Source organism: Stegastes partitus, unplaced genomic scaffold (genome assembly GCF_000690725.1).
Source record: "Stegastes partitus isolate 25-593 unplaced genomic scaffold, Stegastes_partitus-1.0.2 Scaffold1302, whole genome shotgun sequence".
Taxonomy (NCBI): domain Eukaryota; kingdom Metazoa; phylum Chordata; class Actinopteri; family Pomacentridae; genus Stegastes; species Stegastes partitus.
The window spans coordinates 171,093-182,574 of NW_007579033.1; the positions used below are offsets into that span (position 1 = coordinate 171,093).

The 11,482-nt window shown below is 43.3% G+C and overlaps 1 protein-coding gene across 1 annotated transcript; it reads right to left on the reverse strand.

Moving 5' to 3' along the window:
• Window positions 1–3,070: 3,070 nt before the first annotated feature.
• amd1 (adenosylmethionine decarboxylase 1) lies at window positions 3,071–11,106 on the reverse strand. The gene is made up of 9 exons (XM_008298292.1): window positions 10,805–11,106; window positions 6,248–6,334; window positions 5,358–5,484; window positions 5,119–5,221; window positions 4,422–4,464; window positions 3,895–4,039; window positions 3,652–3,744; window positions 3,401–3,556; window positions 3,071–3,303 (listed from the first exon to the last, which is right to left on the reverse strand). Exons 1-9 carry the CDS (start codon window positions 10,915–10,917, stop codon window positions 3,160–3,162), a joined length of 1,011 nt encoding a protein of 336 aa, XP_008296514.1. The 5' UTR covers window positions 10,918–11,106; the 3' UTR covers window positions 3,071–3,159.
• Between the last annotated feature and the right edge of the window lie 376 nt (window positions 11,107–11,482).

An 11,482-nucleotide genomic window follows, 5' to 3' on the forward strand; every position in this document is an offset into this window, starting at 1 on the left:
CATCTGTTTCACTATTATTTAACATACAAGCGCACTTTGTATAAGTAGGCTCTTTAGATCTCTAGATGTGTGCATTTATTGATTCTACAGTGACTGTTAAGGTCGGTGAGATGGCAGCTTCTTTATCCAACGTGCTTTTAAATTAATAAAGACTACAATTACAAATGATAGAAAATCTTTGTTCTGTACAAAAGTACATCAAATAAAGCAACACAGCGACTGCACAGATAAGTATCTTTTATTTAAGCATCAAGCTCGTAGCACAGATATATTTAGCACATCTTGACCATCCAAAGAACAGCAAAAGAAAGAATTAGAACAGCAAAGTTTCTCCATCAGTACATCCTGATACATCCTGCAACTGCACCCTCTCTCACCTGGGGGGGGGGGGACTTTTCTGACTTTCCCTTCCTTAGAAGATAAACGAAGGAAAGGAAAGAGATAAAATATATAAGAACACGATTTAGTCAACTTTGAAAAGGTCAGTCCTCAACTTCAGAACAAGGTAGTTTTGGAACACTTTCTTTAACAACAAAATACACATTTGGACACAAAGGGAAGAAAGAAAAGAAAAGGGAAAAAAAAAAAAAAAGATTGGTCCGCAGCAAAAATACAAAATATTTTTTGCATAAAATTCTATTACAATTCAACTGCAAAAATACATTTTGAGTTCACTGTATAAAAAAATAAAAACCAAATAGCAATGATCCACACAAACAAGGCTAAAATGTACTTAATCCAACGACAGTTAGCATTGAAATCCTTGAGTATGAACAGTGCTAGTTTCAATTCTTAAATAGCAGATCACCCTCACATGACAGCAAGTTGATGTTGGTTCATCTAAGAGCAGAGATTGGTCCTCAGGAAAAGAATGAAACCACTCCAAAACGCCATAAGAGACAAACTAGAGGGAAACTATTCCAAGTTCCAGCTCTTACATGAACAACTTCATCTTCTGGTCCAACTTGCATGCCATGTGCCTCGGGTGATTTAAAAAAAAATAAATAAAAAAAATCTGCACATATTTTAGAGAATAGATTGTACTGCATTGTAGTGTTGAAAGCAGGTTAACACTCCTGCCATGTCTTCAGAAAAATTCAAATTGCATCCTCTGGCAGGAGAAGAAATGCAAACGCCACTAAACTGAACAGCAGGCGGTGAAGACAAACCTAACCTGCTTTCAGCACTTCTTTACCCTGCAGCTAAGCTAAGATTAATTACAAGTTAACCCGACCCCTGTAAGAAAAAATAAAACCAAATCCCTGCCTATCCAAAACACATCAGGATGCGGCAGTTCCAACGATGCTTTCAGCTGGTAAAACAAGAGGAAGGTGAAGCACACAGACCTACTGACAAAAAAAAAACAAAAAAAAAAAAAGGGAGGAAGAGACGGCGCTACACTACACTGTCAAGCAACACGGCACTAGCAGTCACATGCACCATAGTGTCACAGGATTTTCCCCCTCGATGAACAAAGGGCATTGATGCGAACAAAAAAGAAAAAAATAAAACTGCTAGGGGAGTCACATTTTCGACCGATTCACTGCAAAAAACGTCTGGGCACAATAAATTTAATAAAATGGCAGTTTATGCAGCGGTTACATGTGGAATGATCTGGGATCACCCTGGCATGCTCAGACTGGTGGGCCTCTATTGTGCGCTTACAGATTTCTGTATGGGGCGGAAAGAGACAGAGAGAGGATGGATATTATGTGGCAAAAAGAAAAATGCTTTGCTGGGCAACTAAGCAAAAAGTGTCCGATTCATTATTTCCCATTCAGAGCGCAGCCAGGAGGGCCGGCTCTCGACAGTGTCACGGTTCTGGGGCCAGTCTGACTCCGGTGGTGGTGGCGGTTGGTGGGGGCGACCTGCTGCGAGCCAGACAATGGCTGGTCAGCAGAGGGCATTGTGAGCTCTGTGTGGATGTGGGATGGAGGAGGAGGAAGAGGAGGAGGACGGTGGGGAGGGGGGAGGCGTGCTCTCCTGGAGTCGTACATTCAGCTCAAACCTGGTCCAGGTTTTTCTCTAGAGACATGTACATTCGAAAGACGGGTGGACTTTGCACCGCTTGTGCTACATTCAGTTTTAACCAATTCAGGTGAAAATTTGGACTGCTGAGTATGACTGCGGGGGGGACTTTAAAGACCCAGAAGCTTCCTATAGAAACAGAACAATGTGTTTCAAATAATAATAAAAATAAAAGAAGAAGCATGGGTCCAACAAAGTGCGCTTTTTCACTATCTTAAATGATCATATGCTTGCTTTTTCCAGGCATAAAAGACGGTCTATTTGGAGAAACACTATGATTGTCGAAGTGGAGGAGCACAGATGAATGAGGCGCGGAGGGGGGATAAGAGTTTCAAAGCCCAGCAAAGCAGAAATCTTCTGCTTTAGTGCAGTTAACAGCAACCAAAGACCACACACTGACCAATAAGATGCAAACCTTTGATCCAATAGTGCAACATTCAGCAGGAAGCATGGCATGTGTCCCGACGACGCCAAAAAGCTCACCGTGACTTATACATTCAATCAGACTTGAGACAAGAAGGTTGGCCTTCTTTTCGTACCATGAACAGTCTTTTTTTTTTTTTTTTTTTTTAAAGTGCACTCAAACACTGGTAGTGATTCAGAACTCCCAACCGTCACACTGGAAAGTGACTTCGATGCTGGGGTCAAATTTGAAGTTTTAACTAATGGACGAGCTGAGGTGAGCGTATAAGAGGCAGACGGATCTGAGCATGTCAGGGCCCTGGCCTAGTGTGGGCGGAAGCCTTGTCTGTGGGGAATGAGGGGGGAGACCTGCAGGAAGGGACCGTTGTACTGGGCACAGGTGGACAGCCTCAAACAGAGCGTGTTTAATTCCTCTACATGCACTTCAAGATCACAGCAAGAGTGAGCTAGAATATCGAAACAGAGAAAAGAGCTTTCATGCAAGAGATCTAAGTCACAGGTACAACAATGCAAACAACTCAAACTGGAGGTTAAACTAGGAGCCACGGCGCCGCCAGGAGACTCAGGGCGACGACAGCAGCAGAGGGGGAGGGGGGAGGAGGAGGAAAGGGAAGACGACAAGCTCTCTACTGGGGGATGAAGCCGGCCGCAAGGGAGGAGCCCCGAAGGGACACCTTTCTTTTTGCGCCTCTTCTTCATCCTCAACCCTCAGCTCTGCTGGTTCTGCTGGCGGTTCTTGGTGTAGCTTGTAAAGACAAAATTGTAATCGTTGAATTGAGCCAACTGGCGGTCGAGACGCTTGAAGCCCTCGAGTTTCTGGGCAGAAGAAAACACACTGCGACATTTGGAGCTCTGCAGAGGCAAACACAGAAGTAAAAACAGAGTTTACTCAGTGACACTTTCAATTAAAATCACAGAGTTAAAAACAAGCTTGCACTCTAAAACCCACCTGATTGACAAAAAGCGTAGTCACAAATTTTCCTGGTTTGAACACCTCCACGACCTTCCTGACCAGATCATCGTACGACGTCTGGGAGAGGTTGGTTTCGAAGCTGACGTAGGAGAACTCTGGCTCCGGGGTGATGTGGATGGTCCAGTAAGTTCCCTGCAGGAGACGAGTATAGCCGCATTACAGAAATGCTTGGTGACGCCACACAGATAAAGAAGGAGAAGAAAACAACCACCACAAGTGTCACTCACGTCAGTCTTCATTCCATTCATTGAGTATCCACAAGGGTTGAACATTGTGGCGTCAATCACAGAACCTGGTATCAGGTCACGAATTCCACTCATCTGTAAAAGGAGCGAAGCAGATTGTAAACAGAAAGTAGTAATTTTTAAGCCTTTCATGGCTGCTCACGTGTGTTGACAAACCCAAATGGATTCTTCTCACAACAGAGCCTACATGTATTGAAACAAACACTGACTTTGAGATCTACTTACACGAGTGACATCACTTGCAGAAACACCATCTTTCATGTAGAACTGGTCCATAATGGCTGGATCGAGGTCGCTCATCAGAACTTCCAGCGTCTGATCCGCATGCTTGTTCTCCCAGTACTCCGGTAGGTCCAGGGTGAACAGGTACCTGTGAGACACGCAGGGATCAATCAGGCTTTTTGTATCAAATGGGGAGGACACATTGAGGATAATCTGAAGATGCTTACATTTAAAGACTTTTTTTTAACCAGCTTCTCACAGCTATACTAGATGCAGTAGTTACATCAGTATTGAAATAAAACTTTCATTTAGCATCATTCTGCTTTGGCTAAAATAGTGCAGCAACACAGCAGACTCTAGAATTAGCTGTCAGATCATTGATTTCTTCAGAAACATAAAAATCTCTACAACATTTTACATTACTGGAGAGCATAATGTGTTTTAATTTCTGCTGCATAAATATCCACTCTTATTAGCAATGCTGAGGCTACACATCAAGTATCAGCCAGTGTGGATAATGTGACGCTTACCAGCAGTCAGAGTTCAAACGTCCCATACAGTAGGCTGCACCATCTGAGAGTGAGAGAAAGAAGGCGGGGAATAAATATGATTGACATTTGCTTCAAACAAAGTCTCAAAATGTGGTACTGCCTGCTCAGTCAATTGGATTTTGTTCTCCATCAACACAGAAATGCATGAATTCAAATCAAAAGAGGCATCAGATCACTTCAGTGTTTCTGCAGGAACCACTAGGAGGGTTTACTTATGCAGTTACACAAAGAGTGCCACTAAGTTCTCATTTCATGGCTATACTGGCCAAACTATGAAAAATTCATAGTCAGCACTTCCCTGCGGTATAAAACAGAAATTCTTAATGATTTATTAAATATTAAAGCCCAATCCCAACCTGAATAAGAAGCAGAAAATAGACTGATAAATGGATTGGACCATTTAAAAATATAACTAATCAATTTAAGGACAAATTTTACATAATGTTTGGAACTACAGTGTTTTGTTGGGGGCACTTTCCAGCAGTTGTTTTTAAAAAAACTGATGTTACAGCCTTCAGAAAAACCAAATGTAATTTATAGCTCATTTTGAGAAAACTGACTTCAATTTATTTTAAAACTTTAAGGCTGACAGATACTCCGTGTCTGCTTCTAAAAATGTTTTTTCAGAGTGTTGTTGTATAAGAAGGAACAAGCCAAATATGGCTGTGTTACATACTTGGGAAAATCTGGCTGAGAAAGTCGACTTCCTCCTGGAAGTTTCGATGAGGGAACTCCTGATGGGTTGGCTTCATAAAGTTTTTGCGGGAGTAGAAGAAATTCTGCAAAGATGAAAATACGATCTGATCAGTGCTATAAACCCACATCAGCTCCAAGCACCAGTGAGGAGCTCCAGAATTTCAGCTTCCGTATGTGCATGATCGTTAAGTATTCTACATATACAAACACGTGTCTAACCTCGATGGTATCGAAGCCGCAGTACTCCCTGGCAAGTTCCAGCAGAGGCACCAGTGCTTGCAGTAAGAGGGTGGTTCCACATGTCTTCAAAATGAAACGTCTCTTGGAGACAAACATGCTACTCTCACTGTAAATGGAAAACAAACAAACACAAGGAAGGTGTTTACTATGAAAAACAAACAATAATTACCTGGTTTTTTTACTCCTCCTACACACCACTATCTTTACAACACATATTTTTAAAATGATCAAACAGCTTTGACCAGTTGAGCCGATACTGAGCTGTGAACCTACATGTCAGTAGAAACCCATCCCTGATGGATGTAAGAGGAGCTAAAGCAGAATTCTTCATAAGTTTTAACTTGCCACACAGATGTTTCCGCCGCACAGCACAGCAGTAATTATAGGGAGGTACAGTGACTGTAGACTAAGACAACATGCTTGTGGGAAATCCCACCTGTCTCATACCAACGTAGGTCTGAAGAAATCAGAAAAAAAAGCATAGTAGTCTGATTTAGACACTACGAGAGGTGGAAAAAAGGGAAAAACAAAAAACTAACTGTCACATAACCAAAAGTAAAGTCACTAATTTGTTTACCCTGCCAGAGTAGTTTCATTTTCTATTATTAGCAGAGTAGTTTGCTGGCTTCAACTTTGGCCTCATATCAGACTAGCTGTACTTCTATCAGTAATGATTCCATCAGATATAATTTAGAAATGGAGTCTATGCAGCTTGTGATGTATAGTATTTGTAGGTCTGTCTCATCACTTGAGACGGAGACGGTTTCCATTGACGGCAAGCGGCTTACAGGTGACCGCTGTCTAATCCCGCCTGCCGTCTAATCAGGAAAACAGGGGAGACGTCCTGTAAGTGCAGACCAAACACTCACCTGAGTATATAAGCTTCCTGCTTGTCCGTCTTTGTCACACTTATGATCAAACAATGCACATTCTCCAGAAGTTTGTCCCACTCAAACCTAAAAAGAGGAAAAAAAGAAGGCAGCATTTAGCATTATGGCATCTTTTTACCACATTTCTTGCCTTGTTTCAGTTAGGAAGTGAACCCTACTACAAGGTATTTCGCTTTTCTCTGTGCAGGAGTGCTGCAAGGTAATGTGGATTTGTGCTTTTTGCATATTGGCTCTGGTTTGTCGTTCCTGGGAATCTGAAAATGACAAGCTGGAGCTGCTGGTGCTCTCGTCTACAACAGGCTGCTTCTTGCTGCTGCCCCTGCTGCTACCTCTCCCCCCCTCCTCCCACCACCACTCAAAGACAGCTGCAGTGCAAATGCAGCTGCGTCACGTTCTCATTACAACCTTGGAAGAGCAGCCTGGGCCCATTCAAAGCTCAGCCCGGGCCGCTGGAGAAAGCTCGCGAGAAGTGCAGCGCTCAATGGGGAATTTACCAGCAGCCGAAGTTGCATGGTTTACACTCCCTCTGAGAGACGGACGGGGGCTGCATGAATCGGCAGCCCCTTTTCTGGGGAACCCACTAACGAGAAATGAACCTCTGTGACTAACAGGACAGTGAGCAGCGGTGATTTAAATGCGATTGATGACACCGGTTAGAAAGCAGGTGGAAACTGCAAATCATTTTCTTGTCGACAACTGAAACTATATCTGGTTGTGGTCACCTGTTTTACCTAAATGTGCACCTAAATAAATAAACACACCCTGAAACTTGGAGGACATTTCACTCAAGAGTGATGTAAAAACAGCCACCACCAAATCACCACCAAAAATGCCCCAAAAAAAACAAACAAAAAAAACACCACAAAATAATTTTACTAAACTGGAAGCTGCAGGCAACCGGGTGGTGTGCAACTCTCAGATGTAACTACGAGGTTCAAGTCTGTTGACTGCCACCTCTGCTTCAACTGAAAACAGAACAACTCACTGTAGAACACACAGATGTGACTCGGACGACCAAAAAAACCCCAATAAAAAGTGACAAAGCCACAAAAGACAAGGATGCCATGTTTATCAAAGTACCTCAGATTTTAAAACACAGATTTGCACTGACTTTGCAACCATTTTCGCTGCCTTGTGCATCGTTTGAATGGAACCAAAACCACCGACAGCTGGGTATGACTTGGAGGAGACTGTTTACACTGCAGTTGAAGAATCCAAGCACCACTTCACAGCAGACATGTTTGCTCATTTTCGATCATTCACTTAAAAACAAAACAAAAACAAAAAACAAACAAACAAACAAAAACCCCCCACTACATTCCATTCATGGGGAATAGCTTTCACCTGGGTTCACCTGTGCAGGCACACTCCACAACATGTGCCAGTAAAGTATGACAGTGATCCACGGTTCATTCAAACCGTTTCATCTTTGCTTTTCCTGCAGCGACAAGTCAACATGTCTGCCAACAGATACCAGTCTCCTGAGTCACCAGGCGATGTTCAGAAACCACCTTTCTTCTGGTTGGTTCAGTTTGGCCTCAGATTTCTGAGAAACATCATGCTGATAAAAAGCACACACAAAGACTAATGAACCTAATTTAATTTGCTTACCGCAAAGAGTTATATAACTGGATACCACAGTATGCTGGCAAGCCAACAAGGCAGCTGTAGTTGCACAACATCTTACTTCTTGATCATAGGCTGATTCAGACATTTAGGAAAGTGAGACAGTGTCGTTGGAATTTGTTTGTGTTGTATGTTTACCATTTATGACTGAAAACAAGATAAGGATCTGACCTCGACTGGTCTTACAGCCGACATGGGACTATTCCTTCTTTAATATGACCTCAGACACAGCTTTTGTCATTATCCCTTCAGATAAACAAACCTAAGCTCCACTGTATGATGCTGTCCACTTAGTGTTTTATGATTCACTATTTCACACAACGTGACATCAGAGCTGTTGCAACATGCCGGCTTCCCAGCTTCATACCAGAGGGACAACGTTACCGGAGACCTGTGTCAGCTCCCATTTCAGTGTGAAATGCACACCGTAGGCTATTTCTGGTCCCTCAGCAGGATCAGCTTTTCCTCAAAGAAAGAGTGGTCTCCAGGAAAGGACCTGGTAAAAGATTAGACTGCCAAACGCTACCAAGGTGTTTTCATCCACACCCAGCAGACGTGGGTTCATCAGGATCGCAGAGATTCTTGGAACGTCGGCTGCTTTTGACAAATATCTGCCATGGCAGTGCTTGACAGAAAGTGTTGGAGACATTCTGAAGTGTTTAGATCTGTTAATGCTGTCTGACGATCACTACGGGCAGACCGTGCGCTGCCATCGAGCCCTGAGGAATGGCAGCGGAGGTAATGTGAGCAAGCTCCACATTTGTGAATCAGATGCCCTTGTGGACTTATTTGGACATTGGCTGACGTCCAGTGAGCCTGATCCACTGACAGTGTCCCTCTGAGCCGTTAATCTGCCCTCTGGCTGTAAATTAATGCCAGTCCTCATTCACCCGACTGGCCCACACATTTCTCTTGAACCGACCTCTGTGATCTGGTTAATGACCAGAAAAGTCACTCATAGTGGCTGCCGAGTCGGCCTTGAACCTTGCCACAGACGAGTCATGGAGTTACACATTACTAAGGGGGAAAAAGGGAAAGGACAAGATGTCAGCCTCTTAAAGGATCAGACAATTTAGACTTAACAGAAAGTGCAAGTGAAGTGGGTTTTTTTTTCTTTTTCAACCACGGATGATGTCACCAGCTACTATATTCTGACCCCAGCTCTTAAATGTGACTATTTTCTGGTTGTTTGCTCGTTTTATAACAGTAAACCAAATACTTGTATTAAGGACTAAAGATTTGAGGATGTCATCTTGGGCTTTAGGAACCTTTTTTCACCATTTTCTGACATTTCACATGCTATAGAACTAATTGATCAATCGAGAATGTAATCAACAATGAAAATAATTAGCCCTGCTGCTAACCAGCTGTTGCTATTGTAAATCATTATTCTGTCAACACCAATATCAACTGCTGTCAAACTGGAGAATAAATACCAGTCCAGCCTCTGCGGCCATTTTACTCAGCACCTAACAGTGACACAGCTAGCCCAAATAATTGTTTATCACCTGTGACCAGCTTTATTACAGTTGGCACAAGATTTTTAGAGTTTGAGTAATAAATGGATTTTTTGGGTGCTGCACAGGGGGCAAAGGTCATGGATATGTCTGAGTGTCCCACCACCTCCTTCCCTTGAATGCAAATCACAGCAGGGAGACCCTCCAACCAATCAGAGAAACTGGGAGGGAAGTGCCTGCATGTCTGGAAACGTGACAGGAACAAGGACCACGGGGCAATTTTAGTCAAACCTACCCAGCAGGTCTTGGAGCTGCCATGTGGAGGGAAGAACTTCCCTATCAGTCATGGGTGCACAGCCCATAAAAAAAAAACAACCAAAAAACAAACCAAAAAAACTCGAAGGTGACTCAGAAGCTCTGGCATTGCAGGGTCATAAACTGTCACGTACTTAATTATTTATTTTTTTAAGATCCAGCCAAAACCCTAGTGCCACTCCTGTTAACAGCAGCACATATCCTCCTCTGGTTGTGCACAAACATGGGACCCATCTATGACTTGGATGCGCGTCCGTGTTGGTCGCTGCCACCGAGGCAACACGCGGTGACGACGGGCGACCACATGCTTCACATCTTCACACAGGGCCCCCCTCGTTGTAGAATGACGCAGAATAAAATAACCTGTCCACTTACACCCCCCAAAAAACGCCATTTTACCCAAAATCTCGCTTCACTAGCTAAAACAAGTAGCTTAGCATATGTTAGCATGTTGGTTTAATTCAAACGAAACCAAAAAGCAATGCGGGGGTAATAAAACGCGTGCGCACAGATAAGGGGGGGGGGGTTACAGGGGGAAAAAGCATAAGAAAGGAACAATCCCGCCTAATATTAAAACTAAAATGAGCCGACAGATAATTATACATACAACAGTCACTCTTTTAAATGACACACCAGACCTCCTGAGTCATATATAGAGCGAGAAAGCAGCAGCAGCTTGACATTTTCTCCCAGGAACTAGCCGGAGTTAGCTAGCTAACCACGGGCTGCCAACTTGCTGTCAAGGCGGCTAATGCACCGAGGCGATATATCTGCTGGCCAGCACAACAAACCAGACATCACATCGCCACAACGAAATGTTAATTATCAGAAATTCCCAGGGTGAAGAATGAATGACTCAGCTCTGAGGTGCCACCGTTAAAGGGGGAGGTGGCCATTTTCGAATGACGATGTTAGCTAGCTTACTGCTCTTACAGTCTGGTTCTGTTCCTAGCTAGCTAACTAAAGTTAAAGTCGTCGTCACAGTGAATAAAACGCCTCCGGAAAACGACATTTTATTACCCTGATTGGTTACATGACATGAATGAATTGAGGGAACGAAGCCAAACATGTGGCCGGCGTTTCCGCCAGCGCTACCGAGGTCTCGCACTCCACCTGAGGCGCTTGAAATGGCACAAACCTTGGGATGGTGCGGAGATCCCCGGTTCCTTTGGTCTCATCCTGCCGAGAGAACCACACCTCCAGCAACTTCTCGGTCCCCTCGAAGAAATGTGCACCGTTATCTTCCATCATGAGACGACAGACACCCAACACACACACAAAAAAATATTAAACGTCGGTCGTAACGTCTACAGCTTAATTAATCCTTCCTCGATCGGTTATAATTTATTGAGGTACAGTCCTTTGAGCAATTCCGGGTGTTGATTTTCTTGAGTTACCGTCTTCCCTTTTGCAGAGAACACCGTTAGCGAGTGCTAGCTAATATCGCCGGCCATACTGTGTAGAGCGCTGAATGGTGAACGCGCGGTGGTTTTATATGGTTGTGGCGTCTACGTCAGTATCGCGTTGAACCAATCGGATCATAGAGCTACACAATGTGATATATGATTGGTCCACAGACCCATCAATCACTGTAAAAGAGGGTTTTCCTCGTGTAACGTTGGTTACAGCCGACTGGCACTGCACAAAAGATAAAACACTGTTTATATTGTATTGTTGAATAATATTATAATAATATTAACGCGACTAACCTTTATTTGCTGTATATATATATAGATATATATATTAAATATCTGACTATTTGTCATATAAATATTATATTTTACAGCTTCAATGTACATTTCTGTTAAGTATGTGT